We start from the raw sequence: 22,555 nt of genomic DNA, 5'->3' as shown, positions 1-22,555 counted from the left end.
CTTAAGCGACAAACCAGATAAGCGTTTGGGCAGGTTTGATAGATGGAAAGCTAAGTTGCGACCTTACGAAATTTGAGTTTTCAATCAGTCCTTGTTTAAAAGCAATACCTCTGATAACGCCTGGTACAGTTTTATTTTCATTTCAGTCATCTTACTGATAACTCGCAAAGGTAGTGAAGAGGGATTTTAATCTGACCTTGTTTAAAAGTCGTTTCTCTGGTAAAGCACCCTCATTCTGAATGAATCAATTTCCGATTGATGTTAAAGGAGGGGTACAGGGTGCAAACGACAGCAGTGACTTTGTGAATTTTTTATATCAAGAAACAAAATTAAATGGTAAAACAGCTAGGAATACGTGCGTCGGCATATATACTGTTTCAAGAATGTCCAGGTAATACACACAGCCACATACACTGTTAAACAATGAAAAGGCGCCACACTCTAAACAAAATAGTTGGTTGAATATACCCACTAATGTGTATGAAAATATACGGTACATTTTGTTTACTATACGTTGAACCAAATTACCTGTTAAAAGAGCATGTTACGGGGGTAAATTTGATGATAATAATAATAATAACGGTGGCTATATAGCGCACAGGTCCCCTTTTGGTGCTCATGGCGCTTCAAGAAAAATAAACACACACAAATAATAGAAAAAGAAAAATTTCCCTCTCTATGAAATAGAGCGTATATATTAACCAGCACTAATTTTATCCATCTAATATATTCCAGTGCACTGCGTAGGCACCCTTTCCTTCCGGTTGCATACAGTATACACAGAAATACAATACACAACAATTCAATGACAGTATATCAACCGTACCAAGTTAATACATAATACGAGCCTCTTTTGCATTCAATATTTCAACAGAATGATTTAAGGAAATAGATATTACGCACAACATGCACAATGTGCAAGACAAGATCTGTTTTGCACTCTAAATTCCGAGCATTTAACATGTTTAAAATAAAGCCAGATTGGACCAACCGAATATCAGATTTAGGTTTAATCATTGTTGATTTAAACACAAATAATACTTTGAAAAGAAATTGAAAACGTACAAACATATCGATCGAATTATAGTGAGAAGTATTCATATTGCATTTACAAGAAAGAAAAGAGTCGATTGTGGAAGGTGAGGTTTCATTTTGCCTAAAGCGATTTTGTAATTGATGATATTTAGAAAGTGTATTAAAAGAATGAATCATGGAAGATGGATAATTGAATGTTGCTCAACAATACTTTATACATGTTGCCATTGAAAGAGACTGCCTGAAGCAAAACGCGGTCAATGAACTAATAATATTCGCTCGAACCTCTCCCTGCCCCCCCCCCTCCCTCTCTATCTCTCTCTCCTATCTCACTCTATTCCATTTCCTAACGCTATGTGCTATGTCTATACATCTGTCTATGTAGTAGGACCATGATCTAGCTATTTGACTCACTTATTCACGTAATCTTGTCAGTGCGTTTTCACAAATTTACCCTCAACCAATCAGATTCAAGCGTTTCAGCAAATCTCGTAAATCACTGAAAAGGGCATCATGAAACACCCCCCTTCCGCCCCACCCCTGCCTATTTCTCGCTTCCTCTATTTATGTCCCTTTTATTTTTTTCTACAACCAACTGAATCAGATAAGATCGTTCTTTATTACATATTGTTCTTACATGCACAAATTCACTCTAAACCAATCAGATTCCAGCATTTCAGTAGCCTGTAACATTGGGGATGCACAACACAAACGCTCCACCGCATTCAAATTTTAAGCATAACGCGGAGGCGATGTGGAATCATGGTAATTGAGTGAAAATTCAATGTATCACTTTATCGATTGTCATTGAGTAACTGCCACTGTGTAGTGACAGCTAGGATTTCAGCACATGTGTGCTTATTCACACTCAGGTGTAATTTTGTGTGTATTTCCATGGTATTACGATTTCTATGACGCCCGAAGAAGGCATGCTTGACAAGTCTATGGGTGAATGACAATGTAAATTTATCAAACCAACTATTCACTTTTAATCGAGAGTAAAATGATGGATGAATGCAGGTCAACACCGGTCAATTTTCTCGACAGGAAAGCATCGCCGAGTCGACATGGAAGAAATGAAGTATATTATGGGCGACTGGTTAAAGTACCCCCCTTTGATTTTCGGGATGCTAAATATTTTTGTTTTCGTATCCGGGATCCCGGGTTTGATTCGCTCTATACGACACAATATCGCCCTTGAGGATGACATTCTACCAGCCTGCCAAACTCTTTTTCTCGGGCACTTTTACTTTATTGCAAACTTATGACGTCTGGCACGAGAACGTATGTACTGAAAAAAAAAACAGGGGGAGAAAAGAAAGAGAAGGAAAATGGAGAGATAAAATGAGGGTGTAAAAGACAGTTATAATGTAAGGTGTGTGACTTTATGTCACCCCTGTACACTCTCAAAACATATAATAATATAGGAATTGTATAGCGCACGTATCCACCTTGCTCAAGGCGCTCCTATATCACCCTGGCTAATCTAGTCTACCGATTCTGGTGCGCACAGCTTTTTGAGGAATTACTTCCTGCCGGTACCCATTTACTTCACCTGGGTCGAGTTCAGCACAGTGTGGATAAATTTCTTGCTGAAGGAAAACACGCCATGGCTAGGATTAAAACCCACGACCCTCTGTTCGAAAGGCGAGAGTCAGACCACTAGACCACGGCGCGCCCACATATCAGTCAAGATGACTAGTTAATCGGGTCAGCTGGGTGCAACTGTTATTCTAGTCATATTTACATATTTTCCAGTCGTATTTAACAGTAAAACATTGATATAGAACGCGTTTACTATATATGAACTTTACAGAAGTTTTTTAACAATTAAAAACGGTCAAGTGTTAAAGTTTTGAACAGCAAGGTTTGATTTATGCTCAATTTTATACTGTTTTTTTTCTTTTGTTTTACGAAGTAAGAATGCTTGTCTGTAAAATTGTACTTGATTTATGTTACTTTGTATTATATTTTGAATGGAAATGGAATAAAAAAATGAATTGATTTATTAGTTTAATCTTAAATAAATTAACCACGTCTAGTTAAACTGTTAAATAAAAAGCGTTGTATAAAATTTCAGCAGTGTTTTTGCTTAGTATTAGAGGAATAATCTTCAATTTCTTTTCAAACATGTACGCTTCTTACAGACAGTAAATCTCGCCAATATTAAGATTTGCATACCATACCAGATAGGTAAAGAGAAAAAAATCTATTTGTTCAAATTTTTAGTGAAGTGTTCTGTGCATCTACTAGTATAACCGAAGCACAGAACATAGTTTAGAGGGCATAAGCCTGTACGTATCCGACAATTTTGACGAGCTCGTGGCGTGCTCGTATAAAAACAAAAAAATGTTGGCGATTTGACGCGTCTTGTCTCGAGGGAGAAAATCAAACTTTTGTACCAATCTACTTTATTGATTGATGGTGGGTTATATGCAGGCCTGTAGACAACATAGGGTGACCAGCTGTTCTTTTTTTGTGTCGTGGGTGATTTTATGAAGTCATATTTACGACTAATATTTCCCCTTCTACCCTCTTCACACCATAGGCCCATATATCAATGTGTTGGTGTATATGCAGTTTACCCCTGAATAATTATGATCACGCAATTCCATTCAATCAAAAAGCAGTTTCATGAAAGTTAGTCACAAGCTGAATAGAATATAATAATTTGAATGGATATTAAGAATACTTTAACGTACATGGCTACTCAAGTATGAAATTATCGTACATTATTTCTGCACGTGTTTAAATTGTGATTTTGATTTCTTCTACTTGTCACAGGATTGCACTTAAAACAGCCTCTGTGCTAATTTTCTTTATCCTGTTTGAATATTTAAATGAATGAATAAATAAGTACAAAAAACTATTTGTTTTCACTAACCATACAAATTATAAGTTGCGTACTTGTATGAGAAATTTTAAGTACATAATATTGCAAAGTTCATAAACTTCAGCGAAGATACCTTGTGTTGTATAGTATAATGTACCTTCATGTATAGAACCCTATGCAGTTTATCCCAGACGGGCATTACAAAAGGAAGAAACCAGAGAAATAATTCGTCAATAAGAGGAATAAAGTGGTCTTTCTTTAATAATTACATGTATTATTAACGCAATTACCAAGAAAAATGTGAAAATGTAATCCTAATAATCCGTTTTTTTGGCGCTTAATACATCGGAACGACGTGTCTAAGCGCTTTACATAATATTATTACCCCGGTCATCGGATTCCATCAGTCATTTCCGCACACAATATGTGCACATCCTCCACTCCCTGGGGAGTATTCCAAACAGTCGCCGGTGAGGCACAAACAGTACTGGACAAGCTACAATGACTTTCACATCCTACCGGGTACCCATTTAGCACCTGGGTCGAGAGTGATAAAGTGTCGGTTAACGTCTTGCCAAAGGACACCAGACAGTGGTGGGATTCGAACACACGACCCTCTGTAACACCACAATCAGAACCACTACACCACAGTTCCTCCACAAAATATGACACACGGGGTGTTAAGAAGTAAACGTGATATTTACACGGATAAAACACAAGAAATTGATCCTTCAATCATGATGTACATGATTTATTTCTGAAAAAATACTTTTTAAAAAGAAACATGTATATTCTGAGCATATACTGCTTTCGAATAATTCATTGAGATAGTTATTGTTGATTTTTTAGATAGTGTGGACTTATTTCTGTTGCCTTTGAGACCTTATCACGACTGTGTGACCAATGTCATGCACTGTTAAAAAAACCCTGATTTTACAGAAAAATAAAAGAAGATTTTGCAGAAAGCAATACCAGAATCATTCTTTAAATTCATGAAACAGGAATTTTTCTGCAATTTAAAAACACTAAATATTTATCATATTTATGAATTTAAAGTTGCCGTTCTTATGTATTATATTAAACAGGAAATGGCCCCTGTAAACATTATGAATTTTTTTAATTATAATAATGATTTTCACCAGTATAATACTCGATCGTTCAGCTTCTCATTTTCATCTTCCACTGACCTCTAATAATCAAATTCATAATTCTTTTAAACATGCAGGACCTAGAATTTATAACAATTTAGATTCAGTAATTCGTTCCTGTTCAACTGCCTCTTCATTTAAAATTTTACTTAAAAGACAATTAATTAGTGGTTATTTATCTTGATTCTTTTTCCCTTGTCTAAACATACTCTCCTCTCCCCCTCTCTCTTTCTACTCTCTCTCTCTTTTGTTTGAGTGCAGTGGGTCATGGATGTGTGTTGAATGTGGGTGATTCTGTGTTTGATGTGTGAATGTATTTTGATTACGTTATGATTATTAGTGATTAGTAGAGTACTTTTAAAGGGGCAACTGCCTACAAGATTTTAATCTTTTTGGTTGCCTCTTACCATATGTTGATTTTTCCTTTACTTGAATGTATAAATTGTATTTATTTGTTGTATATTTATTTGTTATATGCGTTGTTATATTTATGCATTTACATATTATGTTATTTTACATTGTATTTTTTACACTGTATTTTACATTGTATTTAAATATTTTTATATGGTGAATAAATGAATTGAATTGAATTTAACAGAACAGGTCTGTTAGAAAAAGGGGAAAAGAGTGTTTTATTTAAGGAAATTTGTAAGATTACACACACCAAATACCAATTTCCTGTAAGATTACGCAATCTGGCAAGATTACAGGTGTTCTCGAGACTCTGCTGCAGGAACTTCTTTTAGTTTAAGGATAAATTTTCTAACAGTGTGGGGGAGGGGTCATCGAGCTGCTGGTCCCTAATTTATGATATGGTGCTCTTCTGGTGGCCCTTTCTCTTTAATCAATCCAGGATTAATGTTTGATTTTATTTATGTTTCACCGATTAAAGAAAATATTAATGCATTTACACATTACAGGTCAATCATTTAACTTTGAACTATAAAATATCACACACGATATATACACGATTCGTCATCTTTTGCACAAACCTTCCAATGAGGTTCAGAAACAAAATTTAAGGTAAACTTACATGAAAATTAGCATTTAATGGCTGTTTTTGATAATAGTAAGATTGTATGATTACAAATATTCGAAGTGAACGATCTTTCTTAAACATCCTAGGCATTGGATATTTGGAATACTTCTCAAAGCAATTAAGATTCATAAGATTTTCTGCAGTTTTTATATTGCAAACGAAAATGGTTTTGAAAATTGAGCAGAGATATTGAGTGGCATTTTAACAAAAATTATTGACAATATTTTTATGGAAATTATAGCGAACATTGCAAGTGTTTTGTTTTTCGATAAAATGTACACATTATATTTAGTTAACAATGACGAGTAGTTCACAGAAGCAAGATGACTTCAAGAAATGACATTTTCGTCATGATCTAATTTCATATTGCCCCGCTCAAATCCAATAAACTAAATGTTTGCTGACTTGTCGGCTAATCTGATTAATAGTACATCCCATATTCTAGCCATGTTCCTAACTCGGTGAAGGCGATATTGTAATTTCGCGGAAACAAATTAATCAAAGTCTTCTCAGTGTACACCATTATACATGCACATGTATGTTCCCTCTCGATTTTTTTTTCTTTTGATTGCGAGAACGATCGCCGTTATCGATCGACTTTCTCTCGTTTTGTCGTCCGCGACGCTAGCTCAGTCACATCAACGCCACAGACCCCATACCGACTGACGATCAGTTGCGGCACCAGGGGGCAAATGGGGGGGGGCAAAGACGGACGCAATTGTTTTTGCCTGCTTCACAAAATCAAGCGCGAAGCGCGAGCTAATTCTTTAATGCAGGTCCTACTGACTTGAAAAGGGACCTGTTAAGGACTGTAAGGACAGCGACTCATGAAGATGATACCTAACCAAATAACTAATGCGATAGCGCTAAGCGCGAGCTGAAAATTTGTAATATCCTGAAACGATTACTGTACTTTACACTGTAAAAAAATGTAGTGCTAGTTTAGCACTTACAGTGCTTGTATAGTGACTGCACTACGATTTCCTAGTTTAAATTTAGTTTTAGTTTAAACAAGAAAATCAACATTCGTAGTGCAGTCACTATACTAGCACTGTAATTTAGCACTTCATTTTTTTACAGTGTATAAGCTCTTTGTCAACTGATGCGAGCGTGTAGCGCGAAACGAAAATGTTCAATTTTCATCTCGAACTTGGAATTATGAGCATGCAGGATGTGTATCTTGCTAAAACAAATAATGAAAACTCGCAAAGAATAATAATTTGCGCATATTGACTTCAATACTGAAATGTTAAGCCCCTGTTATCCTTTTGAACAGATCGTTTATTCATCTCAACCAACAGCCACTACGAGCGCAAAGCGCGAGAGAAATTTCGAATTTAAAATAATAATGACTTGAGAGCTTTGTGCTAACGGTGACTGGAAGAGAAAATTCCCAAAATTGGAAATGTTGTTTAGGAGTACTTTACAGCTTGAGTAAGATGCTTATCATGCTTATGACAGCACTTACTATATATTTTTTTTTCAGTTTTCAAAAGTTCTGGGGGGGGCAAGAGTGGAGGGGGCAGGGGGCAACGATCCTGACTTGGAGAGGGCACCTGCTTCCGTGCCCCACCCCTTGATGCCGCCACTGCCGACGATATGCGATTCCGAGTAACGACTTGGTCTTGTTGGACGGCCTCATTGGTGTGACTGCCGTATGAATGATGCTCTAGATTTTAATATAGGCAACACACTGAAGTCATACTTGGAATCATGCACGCATCAATCATGTCAATGGGAACACGAGTCTGATTGGTCGAGAAGTTGAAGTATCCCGATCGATAGTTAACCCGATATTATGATGATTTATTTATCGATCGTAGGTATTCATTCTGAGTGATTACACACCGTGTCAGAGCAATGCACACAGTTTTTGATGAGGAGACTACGAGCTTTGATTGACTCGTGTTTACAATTTCGTATTTGTTCGTATTTAACAAATTTACACAATCAATCTTGAAGTGACATTCCAATTTAGGCTCAATCGATAATCCTATCAACAGGATCATGGATTTTTACAAGTGTCAGCAAAAATGTAAATCAAACTTAGAACTATAATCCTCTTTATCATACCCATATTTTATTTCCGCAACCAGAGTCGATTCCATATTAAATCTTGCTTATTTTTTCCATGGCAGTTGGCGATGGTTATTGCCAAATTTGTGATCGAGAATGACAGTCAGCTATTAATGTCTAAATGTCTTTACCTATCGGAGAGTAAACTTTGAATTACATCACATACTTGGGAGGTGCCGTTGCCGAGTAAGGCGCCAAATCTACAACATGGAACTCTTTGAACAAGGAATTTTATTTACACTGCTCTTTTATCTAGCATCCGATATTACGAATGAAAAAAATGCTATGCAGTATTGATTCAAAATAATGTGTGCGTGTGTTTACAAAAAATGCCCTCATAAATTTATTATTGTAATTTTGTACATAAATTCATGTTTACGGTGAACTAGATTTTTTACTTTTCCAACTATTAAGAAGACTAACGTGGTAAGCTCGGTTCCCATTATCCATGTCCTCGCTTATGTTATTGGAGACTTAACGTATTATCTAAGCCCCCCCCCCCCTCCAAGAAAAAAAAATATCCTTCGCAGGGCCATACCGAAAAAAAACTCGGTAACCTGGGAATCATTGTTTATATTCATGTATGTCTCGTCCCGGGTGAAAGCACTCAGATTATTTCTAGCTTCAAGCCGCTGTCTTGTAATAAAGGAACGTCTTTATATCAGGACCACGTTACACAAATATTTAACATCGATCGTAGAATGATTTTTTATTGATTTCATTGACCACAATGTACAATCAATTGTATATATCAATTATAAAATCAATCGCAAGGCTTGGTGTTCAGCCCCTTTCACAATAATTGGTGATGCCACTGCTTACAACCGTTGCGATCGTGTGCAACTCTAATTGTGACCAAAATTGATTGCAAATGATCTCAAATGCAAGTGTGAAAGCCCCTTGACGGGCTCTGTTTTTATTAAGGCCTTCACCTTGTACATGTTGTATGCTTTGACCTTACGTATTGGGGAAGTTTGAATGTGAACATTTTGTTATTGTTATTAATGGTTGCCGCTATTGTTGTTGTTGATTTTATACCAAAATCAAGTTCGATTGAGAAATTGTACGGTGAAACCGTTTCTCGATTTATTGGGATGACCATCTAGTTTAGGTCACGAAAAATAACATGAATAGAATAGTGAAAGGTACACTCTTGACCGACTATATGATAAACATTATCCTAAAATTTAATTTATTAATCATGAAGAACTTTGTTTGATTTTGAACATTTTTATTTGTCGGACACATAACATTCACCAAGAGATTACTTTGACCAATCCTTTTTGAGTGTTAGTTATAACAATATTTAAGAAGCCGATTTCACATTAATGTTTGTTTAATAGAGCCAATGTCTTTCTTTATATCTTTTTATCCTCTTAGGGATTAACCAGAATACTGCATCGTCCGCGTAGTCAGTAGGCTAATCAACATGGATGAAACACTTCCTTACGATAATTACGATTCGTCCTCCTACTCGTACTCCGACTCAAACTACACCTACTACAATGGCCCTCCCAGTCTCGGCCCCGAATCCGTCATCGTCCCCCTCATTCTCGTCATCATCGCCCTCATCGCCGTCGCCGGAAACTCGATGGTGGTCTTCATCGTGCTGCGCTACCGCAAGATGAGGCAGAGTGTGACCAACTTCTATATCATGAACGTAGCCGTGGGCGATCTCGTGTTCGTGCTCGCCTGCGTCCCTCTCACTGCCGTGCTCTATGCGGACTACCAGTGGAAGCTGGGGAATTTTTTGTGCAAGTCTAACGCGTTTCTGCAGCATGTGAGTAAATATCAATACTACTTAAATTATTATGATTACTTATTTATGAGTTTATTCATCTGTTTCTTTGTTTGTTTCATTTATCTATGCATTCATTATTTCATTCATTAATTTTCATTAATCAACTAATTGATTAATTGATTTATTTAGTCATTCATTTATTTGTTTATTTATCTATTTATTTATTTATTTCATTTTACACTCTAAAAAATGAAGTGCTAATTTAGCTCTTAAAGAGCTTGTATAGTGAGTGCACTTCGGAGTGCTGATTCGTCTAGTTCAAATTTGAACTAGACAAATCAGCACTCCGAAGTGCAGTCTCTATACACGCTCTTTAAGAGCTAAATTAGCACTTCATTTTTTTAGAGTGTATATATCCTATTTTAATCTATTCTGTATCTAATAATATGTGAGTATATTTATTTGCATGCCATCGATCTTATTCATCTTAATTTTTCGTGGGAGCCTTGGCATCTCTCTAAGACTACTGGGGTCCGGGGCGACGTGACGGGAGCGGCAATAAAATGAACCAAAAAGGTGATGGTATATATTAATAAAGACGAAGAGAGAGGAAGATATAAAAATTAAGTACATTTAAATGATGGATATGCAATGACAGTATCTTAGACCTTGATTCCTCTAGTAATTTTAGTGATTAAAAATTACATCACCGTATTTTCGCTTCGCCCCCTCTCTCTTTAATCAACATATCCAGGTTCTGTCCCTGCCGGTTACACTTCGCAATTCCGAAGGTTCGTAATTCCGAAACACGTAAACTGCCTATACCTCGATGCCCGTTAATCCGAAAACGTAAAAGGGTTCGTTAATCCGAACATTAATTTAATTTTGTGGCGTTATTCCGAAGGTACGATAATCCGAAAACGAAACAAGGTTCGATGTTCCGAAGGTTCGTTAATCCGAAAACGAAATAAGGTTCGTTGTTCTGAAGGTTCGTTAGTCCGTAAACGAAATAAGGTTCGTTATTCATTACGTTTTCGGACTAACGAACCTTCAGAATTACGAACCTCATTTCGTTTTCGGATTAACGAACCTTCGGAATTACGAACCTCACATTGTTTTCTGACTAACGGACCTTCGGAATTGCGAACCTCATTTCGTTTTCGGACTTACGAACCTTCAGAATTACGAACCTTAGGAAATACGAACCTTCGGAATAACGAACCTTCGGAATTACGAATGTAAGCGGTCCCTGCCATGCCTGCCATTGTATAATGCTTGACATAATACTGCCCTTCACGTTTTGAAAATAGGTAACGACAGTCCGTATGGTACTTGAACAATAAAATACGGTTATGTAAACGCTCCTCTCATATTTTCTTGTCCTCCATTGTCCATTGTGAACATGATGAATACCTGATTACAACGTACTCATAGCAAAGAACTGAATAAGAACAAACTGAAATTTGATGTGTTTTTTTTATCAAACGGGTACTTGAAGATACAACGTCTAATTAGTTTAATTAAAGTGTGCTGATTCAAGATTATCAGAAGAAATGCCTTGACCAGAATTCTATATACTGAATATAGAAAAATGAGGAGAGAGAAATGGGGAAAGGTAAATAGTCACTTTCAGGAGAAATGCAAGGTCGGATGATGTTATTTCACGATTTGCTATCTTCTTTCGTATCATAGAAAGGCAATTAATCGTAAGAATTGGAATTTAATGTTAAAAATTAGAAGTGAACGTTATTTGTCTTACTTGACTTCAATGTTTTTTGTAAAATGCCAATTTTGAAAATAAAAACACAAAATATGGCTTAAGCACGCGTTCCATAATGTGACATACTTATAGTTAAGCATTGTGTAAATTGCAGGATACGCGATTTCAAATGAGCTTATTCATTACATTAATAGAAGCAGCGCCCCTACAAGTTTTTCATGTATTAGAAAAAAATAGCATAAAAGGAGAAAAAATGAGTTTATATCAGAGAGAGAGAGGGGGGGTCTTCAACATGTAACTGTATAAACCGCTATAATTCAAATGAGGAAAAAAAAACATGTTACGTCATCCCCCACCCCCATCGACATTCCCTAGAACGTTTAGTACCATCACTGTTCTAGATAAGAATAAAAATGAAAAATAGATGCCGTCAATAGCAAATTTGTTTCCCAAACTTTTTTTATTTTTTCACTTGTTCTATTTATCATCAAAGCTAATGGGATACACGACAGGAAATTAAATGCTTTACAATAATATTACTAATTGCATATTATCTGGAAATCTCAAATTGATGGATTGGTAATTCGGCTGTTTCTTTACGATAGGCGAATCTCCTATTTGTTTGCAGAAAAGAATAACTAATGTTTCATTAATTCGGATTAATTCAGTAATGTCAAAAATGCAATTTCAGTCATTTCTTTGTTCTTGTTTTTTTATCTCTTGTGTAACAGAAATGTTATTTTACGTGAAATCCTTACGTACCAAGAATGACATAGATTTTCAGAAATCTCTTATTATTCGTCTCATTCGGCGTTGTCGGGTTGACTCGTAATAGCGCCTGATGCATGGATTCGACTCTATTTAGAGTCAAAGTGACTCAGATGCTGAATCAATTGACTCTAATGGTGTCACATCAGATTAAAATCACTCAGGTCCGTATCAAATCTTACTCCGCAGAAATACGAGTAAAATTTGATTTTGTACTTCAAACTAACGAACGTAGAGGGTTCCAAACAATCAATGTTGTTTGACGACCTCTACTAGCTTCGATTGGCTCAAACTTTCACAATTAACTTCTCCGGTTTTCCTATTTCGAATGCATGATTTCTTTTTAATCGCTTTCCTATTCTTTGCCAATGTCTTTTCCGAAAGGTCACGGTTCAAGCCACGTGTGCGACGCTGACTGTCATGACGGTGGATCGCTATTACGTAATCACCAACCCCTTCACTTCCCGTCAAACCCGAACGATCCTGAGAGCTGGGGTCATCTGCTGTGTTGTCTGGATCGGTAAGTCGGTGCAGTTTTAACACAGGTATACCAGGGACACGTCCCTGGGTATATATCGAGGAACACACCAATTATTTCGCTCCAGTGTTAAATTTGCAGTGTGGAAACCAACATGGAAACAATGTATAACATCACAGAGCTGGTAACATGGTACCATGTGAAACCATGTGTAACATGGAAACCAACGCCCAGGTGTAACATGGTACCAAGTGTAACCATGTGTAACATGGAAACCAACGCCCATGTGTAACATGGAATCCAACGCCCATGTGTAACATGGAAACCAACGCCGATGTGTAACATGGTACCATGTGAAACCATTTGTAACATGGAAACTAACAACCATGTGTTACATGGTACCATGTGAAACCATGTGTAACATGGAAACTAACTCCCATGTGTAACAACCACTTTAACACTCTTATGTGTTATGTTCAATCTCTAAGGTGTGGGTTAACACCTTAGGGTATGGCACTTCAGAGAAACTGACTGGTGTCAGTTTTAAGGCTCCAGATTTTTTTACAGTTGTGTTTCTAATTTTAAAACATGAAATAGAGGGCAGCTTTGGTTTTGTTGGATGTGTCCCCACCTCTTACGGAATTAAATAATGTAAAAAGAATTCTCTTGATGCATGATGAAGTGGTTTGCAGGCACAGATATTTAGTGTTATAGTGCACAATTGGTGATTTCAAGTTCAGTGTTGACCTTTTGGTGCTGGCGTTAGGTCAATTTTTACACGATTATAACACCAAGCATAGAATGAAGATGGTCCCGAAAGTCACTCACTGGTTGTTGAGATGTCAATAATGTGATCTGGATCAGTTTCACAAACTCTGAATACGTTTTGGAGCGATCCAAATTTCCACACCAACACCAAGGCCAACACCGGACTTGAACTCACTCAATGCAGAGCCTGAAGTTGGAGACTAGTTACTGATCTTAACGAAATTTGTTTTCTTTCTTTATTTATTCTTCTTCTTCTTCACTTCTTGTTCTTCACTCATTCTTCTTTTTCTTCTTCTTCTTCACTTCTTCTTCTTCTTCTTCTTTCATTACAGTATCTGGCTTGATGCACGTACCTAGTGCCTTGATCTACGGCACTACTGAGCCAGGTACATATGTTTATAACAACGAACATGTCATCTTTTGCACCAGCATTCATCAATCAAAGCGGTTCGTTCGACTCTATTCCATGTATGTCATCGCTGTAACGTATGTTGTTCCTCTGGCAATCATCAGCGTGTGCTACGGCCTCATTTTGGCGCACCTTTGGAAGCTGAGCAAGGGCGGTATCACTGCTACGTCGGGCAAGGCTGCAAATCGAAAAGGCCAATCTGCCAGCCTGGCTGAAGGCTCCTCGGTGCAGACGGCGACTAAGAAGTGGAAGACGACTCGGATCGTGTTGATCGTCGTGATGCTCTTCGCCATCTGTTGGGCACCCATCCACGCCCTCAACCTCTGGAACGACGTCGACCCGAACTATCCTCACGACTCCAACTCCATCTACGTATTCAGATTCTTCTGCCTGATCTTCGCCTACTCCAACTCCTGCGTGAATCCTGTGGTGTACGCCCTGGCCGGAAACAGTTTCCAGGTTTACTTCCGGCAGATCTGCTACACCCACCCCAGAGGCAAACAGGAAGTGGCCAGCACCAAGACAAATTACACACATTCGCTCCATCGGAACGGACGACGAACGTCCAATTCCCAAACCGAGCAGATATCGATGACCGCAAACACGTCAGTCTAAAGGTGCATTTTCAAGCAGATAAAAAAATATATAAAGGGGCAGAAAGACATTGAAAAATGATAAGTTATAGAAGTAACGAGAGAAGTGGACCTTATTTAATATATGTATATGCGTTTAAACCAATAAGAGTGATCATATTAACTCACAATGAAGTGGGTTGTAGTGTATATTATGATAAAGATGTAAAAAATTGTTTTGTATCAACAAATTATATATTGACAATAGCCAATAATTACATGCTATAAAATATAGAAATACTACGATGAAGTTATTTTGTATACAAGAATTACTATAACAACGTGAGTGACACTGTACAATATGTCGACTAGTCCTAAATGTGATTAATATAACTAATATTGTTTATGTACATAACTTCAACTTTGAATGTAGATTAATTTGTGTTTGATCGCTGTTCAAGCGTATTTTTAATGTTTAATGAATAGTAAATGTGTTAATAGAGATAAAACATTTATCTAGAATATCATAATAACCATCACAATTGACTTGCATTACGAATAATAATTTTATCTTCAAATGTAGATATAATATGCAGTTGTTGTTGTTTCTTGTTAAATGCCCTACTATTTTTTTTCAGTTGGGCAATGTGTAAAAAAATAAATTAAGGTAATTATGATTGTAAGCCAATTTTTTCCTTCAGCAAGAAATTTACCCGCATTGTCCTGCACTCAACCCAGGTGAGGTGAATGGGTACCCGTTAGGAAGAAATTCCTCGAATGCTCGAGCGCCCGATCAAGGTATAGCCGTGCTAAAGCTGGGGTAGTAATAACATTATCATGTTAAGCAGGGCCTGCTGGGAGAACAGTTTTCGGAACTGAAGTGGCTACCCTGGGTAAAATATGACGTTATTATTATTATTATTGTTATCATTGTTATTATTATTCTAATCATTATAATTATCATTATCATTACTATTGTTATTATTATTATCATTATTATTATTATTATCAATATTATTATTATTATTATCATCATCATCATCATCATCATTAGTGAGCAAAGCGACTTTCAAGGGCGTTTTGACATAGAAAATGGGGAATCATCTTTGCTTGAAGAATGATTCCTTCTTGTGTTTCACGACATAGCACTGCGCCCATTGTGGGATAAATGATAAATATGCGGTGTTGAGGTTCGATGGAAGGAAGAAATTATAGTCAGAAAGGTACTCGAGCAAGATCATGTATACGGATCTAAGGATTTTATGGTACCGTACATGAATTTGGAAAATATAAATGGTATTAGAATGATGTGCGAATGCAAGAACATGCGCCGAAAATGATCCAACATTGATTGGCGCCTAAAATTTCAACCGATGCTATTCTCGATCAAACAGGTATATGATTCTTGGTTTAACAGCAGTTGGCCTATTATGTATCACATAGTCTTACACCATATGGGATAAACCCATTTGGTTCATTCGCCGTTCTTGTAATTCCTACTCATTATAATTTCCATATAGTCTGATTTCCACCCCGTCTACTACTACTACTACTACTACTACTACTACTACTACTACTACTACTACTACTACTACTACTACTTCTACTACTACCACTACTTCTACTACTACAAATAATGATATACAGTGTGTATTAAAAAAAAGTTTACACTTAGAAAAAATCCTGTAAAATTTTATATTTGTAATATCCTGAAGATTTTTCCACGTTTTAACATTGTACAGGTCCCTTTAAGCAAATGACGATATAACTGCCGAAAAAAAAATTCCGCTTGAGTGACCACCACTTACTTTTGAAAAGTCAGTGAAAATTGATTTGCGCAGAACTTTGAAATATTTTTGCGAATAAAAGTAGACCTTAATCATGAAGAACACGTGGTATTTAGCTAGTAAAATTGATTTGAAGATATATTTTACCTATTTAAAATTGTTTCCTTGTCCAAAACACTTTGAAGAGTGCATTGCGCCCCACCCCTTTCCCCCACACACCGAGGCCATCGTGACGATATTTGCTTTACGCTGAGCTGTGATTTACATCAAGTGGCTTAGGCTTGATTTTCATTTTGTTAATCATTGTCAAGCTTGGGGAAAGTGTGGAGAAACAAGTATTAAATGAAAAATAAATTGTAAACCCACTTTAAATGATAAAAAATTAGTCAAAAAATGCTGGAGATGTCTGATATAAACTTTTGTTCAGATTCAGTTATGTCCTGAGATCCAGCTGGCACAAAAAGGGTAAATGTTGTGCTTACTATGTGTTGAAATTTCAATTTGGGTGGCAAAATTGTTACAAAATGCTTGAATGTATCCATTTTATTTCTATTGACTAAAAGTGCAAGGGATATGTATGAGAAATGTTTCGCAGGGTAAGTTTGATTTCGCCCTTTCCCCTTGACACAGCGTGAAAACGAGCATTTCTGCGCAAACAGATTTCTGCGAGCTTTACAAAAATGGACAGTGCTCACTCAAGTGTGACATTCTATCAAAACTTTTACACTCGTTGGATAGATGAGACCCAAACCCAAGATTATATGTGAAAAGAATACCCATATGTTTTATATTTTTTAATTCCCAGGGCTTTTTCAAAGTGTAAACTTTTTTTTGATACGCACTGTATAGCATTTATGAGGCGCCGATTTATCTAATTTCCTATTCAGTGGCGCACTATATGTTTCCCCAGCTGTAGCTCCAACTGCTAAAGGCGCTTGGTGCATTCAAGGAATTAATCTTGTCGGGTACCCATTCACCTCACCTGGGTTGAGAGCAGCACGATGTGGATTGCTGAAGGAAAACACGCCATGGCTGGGATTCGAACCCACGTTCCCACTAGACCACAACGCCCCCATTAATCATTTTCTTCTTTGTCAAATGAAACAAAGGGATTCGTAAACAGTCAAATTAATCATAAAAAACGTTTGGGGTTAAGCTTTACGCAGGTCCAACCATTTTAGTTTGGCAAATAGTGATATGGAACAATAATTTACCTGTTGAACTGGGTATGTTTTGAATCCAAGAATATTGTGTTATGAAAATGATTTTGTAGCCTAACCAATTAATGGTTTGTACACAATAACTAATTATGATTATATTAAAAAAATGTTTAACAGCTTTGCGAAATAGTCATAACCAATGTATAGACAATGTTGCAAGCCAAAATGTGAATTCATTGTGATTGTAATACAGATACAATTATATCCGTACATAACCAAATCCATCCATTTTCTCTCTTCAGTGGTGCTGAAAAATAAGTGAACCCTACCAGAAAAAAAAATATTTAAAGCGTTCAAGTTCTGGCCATATTTAAGACATTAAATTGTAAAGTAAGGTGATAAAATATTACATTCAGTGAAGTTTGTTTCTCTGGGCTTGCCGATAATTGTAGTGTTGTTGTCAACATTCAACACTCGGCATGAAAGAGTATATTTTGTAGTGGGGTCCACTAAGTTTTGAGCACAAATGCATAGATATGTATATATACTGTATGTGTCATTGGCACCTTCCCAAAATTATACAAATCAATCGTTTATTTATAAAGCTGTATAGTATCATTGTAGCTCAATGTCTTACCACAGAAGAAAGCAAATTATGTGCATAAAGCGGCTTGAGTGATCAGAACGCGCGCAGTATATTATTGCCAACGGGCTGTGCAATGATGCATCTTGTTTGAGCATTTCACCCCACCCCCCCCCCCCCCCTTCCCAGAAAAAAAAATGATTTTCAAGCATCCATGTTGTATATTTAATAGAAATCATATTCATCTCATAATTTGTATCGTACACTCTAAAAATGAAAAGTTAAATTAACATTTAAAAGTTTGGAGGAGCGACAGCCTTTTCTTAATGTTGCATTTACCACTTTAAATAGTTCGACCCAACACTTAAAGGGGGAGTGAACTGCGTGTGGTCTCTCACTGACCTTGCTGACTGTGTGTTATAAATACATAGACCCGTATTTTGAAGTCGGGTTTAACTTAAACTCAGGTTTAAAGTTGTGTTTTAGGTATGGGAAGCCAAAAGTATCAAAATGTTCACTAAGTTGTATGTTTATTATGTTTACTGTGCTCTTTTCTGATTCATCGATGGTGAAGACAACCATCTATTTATACTTCTTAGATAATCATGAATGATTTGAGAGCCGAATGAGCTGAAAGTATGATACCTCTAACTGTTAGTGATTATGTAACAATTGGCTGTCCATACTTAAACCAAAACTTTTTAAGTTAAACCCGACTTCAGAATACGGGCCATAGTCTTAAAATATACATTTTCAGATATCTACTCATACTACAGAGAATAACTTGAACTATAATTGTATTTGTATAGAGAAACTAAACTGTTCTGAGAGGGAAAGTAATTGTTTTGCTACTTGGTAACATAATTATTTCAGTATATAAATGTATTGAGTAGCTAATTAGCATGTTATCATTCAAGTGGGTCTTTATTACTAGACTACACTAGAATTATGGGGTCAGGAAAATGGCCAGGTATGAGTAGTTGAGGACTCGAGATGGCGCTCACGATTCATATCTGCTTTAAAATGTTGGATTCAGCTTCATACAAGGTTTGATACATAGAGATGTATACTAATTAGGCGTTATTAGTATATATCTCTATGGTTGATATAACATTTGGAATAGGTTGTCACCCCAAACTTTCAAATGTTGATTTAACATTTCATTTTTAGAGTGTATACTGTGAAAAGTCCTTTCGGAGGTCAGGGTCCCGTCTTACAATTGATCCAATCAATCGTAAATCTATGGAAATCCATCAGTGTCATAATTTTTTCTATGAAAAATTGCAAAATGCCCTTTGTAAACAAAAAAAAACACCCCAAATTGTCAAGAAATCAATGAATTTATGGATATACATTCATATCTAGATTTTTTGGGAGCAAACATGCATTTTATATGTTGACTATGCTGGCTTTCCATAGTTGCGATTGATCGGATCATTCGTAACTCCTTGTAAGACGCGGCCAAGGGGCCCGTTGCATAAAACCTTTAACCTGAGAAGGTTGTTTTTACCGGAGTTTTTGCCCTGTGTTAAAGTCAATGGCAGAAATCAGACTTACCTTATACCCTTTTCATAAACCTATCCTCCAGTTAGCCGCCTAAGAGTAATGCGGATAATTCAATAAAAATGCGTTACAAACTCCGAAAATAAGCCGCATTATTTTTACGAGCGCTCGTCCTGAAAAAGGCGGATAATCGTCATGACAACTGGACACGCCCCCTCCGATGCGGTTGTGTTGGAAAAGGGTGATCTTGTGACCGCACCATGGCAATTATCCGCATTATTTGGAAAGGCGTTCATAAACTCAAAATCTTGTCCCGATGCTGCTATTATGCGGATAATAGCAGCATCAAAATAATGCGGATTACTCGATATGCTGCTATTAGCCGCATAATTGGGTTTATGAAAGGGGTATTAGTTTTCAGTGTTTACCAGAGTTTTCTAAGGTAAAAATTTTTATGCAACAGGCCCCAGGAGTAGATTTCATGCAAGTTTTGTATCCGAAATTGTAAAACAACGCAAACAATACACTGCCAAACGGGGTGTTGATCCCAAATTTCAATACCGCATTGTACATAATGGAATGTGTAAATAATGTATTGAAATCAAAGTAATTTTTTCTGCGATTAAGTTCTAGTCATGATATTAAGTGCAAACATTAAGTTGGTTAATAAATGACCAAAGGAATAGAAGTCTCCTTGTTTGCCCAGGTTACTTATTTCTTTATCCGATGAAGTTATAAATGTATATCCTTCTGATTTTTATTCTTCTTTTAAGATTATACATCCGATATGTATTTCGATATGATGTTGTTTTATTATTTGTATGAACTGTACATTGATGTTCATAAACGACAACACCTTTGTAAGATTCACATTCTAAAGATAAATTACTTAATGCAGTCATGAAATCTATTTCAATTCTATGTGATTAAACTGTGTCCGTGAATATGTAAAAGCTTTCACTATAAGTTTCTTCGGTGTCCAGTTCGAGTCAGAATGGTGTCAGCTGGGAGACGACTCTGTTTTGAGTAAAAGTGACTCGTTTTCTGAGTTACTCAATTGGAACTGAGTGATGTACAATTTGTGCTGCACCGTTCCGAGTCAAATTAATTCGGAATCATTATATGACGTAATAGAGTTGTCTCCCTGCAGCTAACCTAGTCAATTTGACTCCAACGGTGTAATACTGTTTGACTAAGATATATCCCAAGGTCGCAAAAGTAATAAAGAAATAACTTTTAAAAAAACGCATCCTTGATTACAATCTTCTAACATTAGCTATAAGTGCTATAGTTCTGAAATTCTCTCTTGAAGTTGTTTAAGATGTTCTCATTATAATCCCCACCCCCCTCCTCTTTCCTCTGTTATACGCATTTATATATATTTTCCGAATATAGAAGGTATAGAAGGAAGTAGACCTCTTCCCCTATCACTACCCCTATTCCGAGGATGAGAATGTTCTTCTATTCTATTTTTTAACCAGTCATTTTTACCATTTTCATCATCATAAATAATCTTCGATTGTTTTCGTTTGAATTATTCATAGATTTTTTTTTTTGCTCTCTCTTTTTTTTAGCGAATGTGACGCTTACTTATTCCTCTCCCCGAACATTCATCATTATCAATATAAATATCTAACAGATTCGTTAGCGATTCAACCACATTAGGCGACAGGAATTCTGATGAGTCTGCGGCCTAATAGCAATCAAATTTCATAGTCAACATGAACAACAGATAAAAAGTTTCTTACAGGATATTTTCATCAATTCATCATTATTTAGTTGTTGGCTATTGAATGTTTGGTTATGAACGAAAAATCTTTGTTTGATGCTAACTGATGTCTTACTCTCAAATATGGTCTCTCAATTCGTATATGGGCGGCGATATACGGTTTTTGTTTGTTTTATTTCCGAAATAATAAAAACACAATATAGCATACACGATAACTTACAAAACAACAATAATAATCATGTGATACGGTTTGAAAGCCCATTTCAGAGCTGTTTAGTATAACAGCTCTGTCTTCAGACGCGTCGTGTCCCCCATTCTCGAATTTTGTACAGTATCGTACTTGAAAGGGTTGTCGACCCCCCCCCTGATGGATCAATTATCTCACGAAATTACTGTACATGTATGCCATTATTCTTTGTTTTGGCCATTGATATAATAAATAACTTGAATTTCATGACAGTTCACTGACCGACTGCCCTATCAAGTTTTGGAAGGAGGCAATTACGCAGTGCGCCATCAGCGACAATACTTAAAAAATTGAGGTTTTCCCGAACAAAATATCAACTGAACAGTCGAAGATTTGACAGATTTGAAATAGCAATGAGGAAGATTAGTTGATGATATCATGAAATTGATCAAATTTCATTCATGGAGATGATACTCCATTTCATGAAATATGTTCGAAATATATGTTAAGCGAAAAGGAGAAAGGAGAAAGAAGAGAGGGAGAGAGAGCAAAAGAGTGAGGGAGAAGGGAAGACGGGGGCGGGGGAGATAGACGGAGAGCGAGGTGGAAGAGAGGCAAGAAAAATATAATACAGGTGTTAATGATTGATACAGAGCAGTACACAAAAGGGTAAGGTAGCGATTTATTTAATACGGAAAGGGTATTAGAAAATTCAGATGAATAAACGAAAGAGTCCTTGAGACGAAATAGGAAAAGATTTATTTCTAAAGTGCACCATTTACTTGATAAAGACTAGGGGAATGCAGCCAAAGTATCCGATAGAGCAAGTTTATAGGTTTTTGGTTGAAAAGCATTGCCTTTTCTTTTCTAAATAATATACTAAAAGAAAAATAATTATATGAATCAAAAGATTAATTGAGACACATGGAAATGAGTTTGAGAATATAAGACATATAATGGGATAGTAAAATGATCAGGGCCCATCTTGAAAAAAAAAACGATTTACGATTGATCCGATC

General features: G+C 36.4%; 1 protein-coding gene across 1 annotated transcript; it reads left to right on the top strand.

The window, feature by feature from the left end:
• The first annotated feature begins 9,544 nt into the window (after window positions 1–9,544).
• Window positions 9,545–15,261, top strand: LOC121414829 (G-protein coupled receptor 54-like). The gene is made up of 3 exons (XM_041607884.1): window positions 9,545–9,911; window positions 12,745–12,880; window positions 13,939–15,261. The coding sequence occupies exons 1-3, from the start codon at window positions 9,561–9,563 to the stop codon at window positions 14,628–14,630; spliced, it is 1,179 nt and encodes a 392-aa protein (XP_041463818.1). The 5' UTR covers window positions 9,545–9,560; the 3' UTR covers window positions 14,631–15,261.
• The last annotated feature ends 7,294 nt before the right edge of the window (window positions 15,262–22,555 follow it).

Source organism: Lytechinus variegatus, chromosome 5, assembly GCF_018143015.1.
Source record: "Lytechinus variegatus isolate NC3 chromosome 5, Lvar_3.0, whole genome shotgun sequence".
In the NCBI taxonomy this organism is placed as follows: Eukaryota; Metazoa; Echinodermata; class Echinoidea; order Temnopleuroida; family Toxopneustidae; genus Lytechinus; species Lytechinus variegatus.
This window is presented reverse-complemented; position numbering and strand designations above follow the sequence as displayed.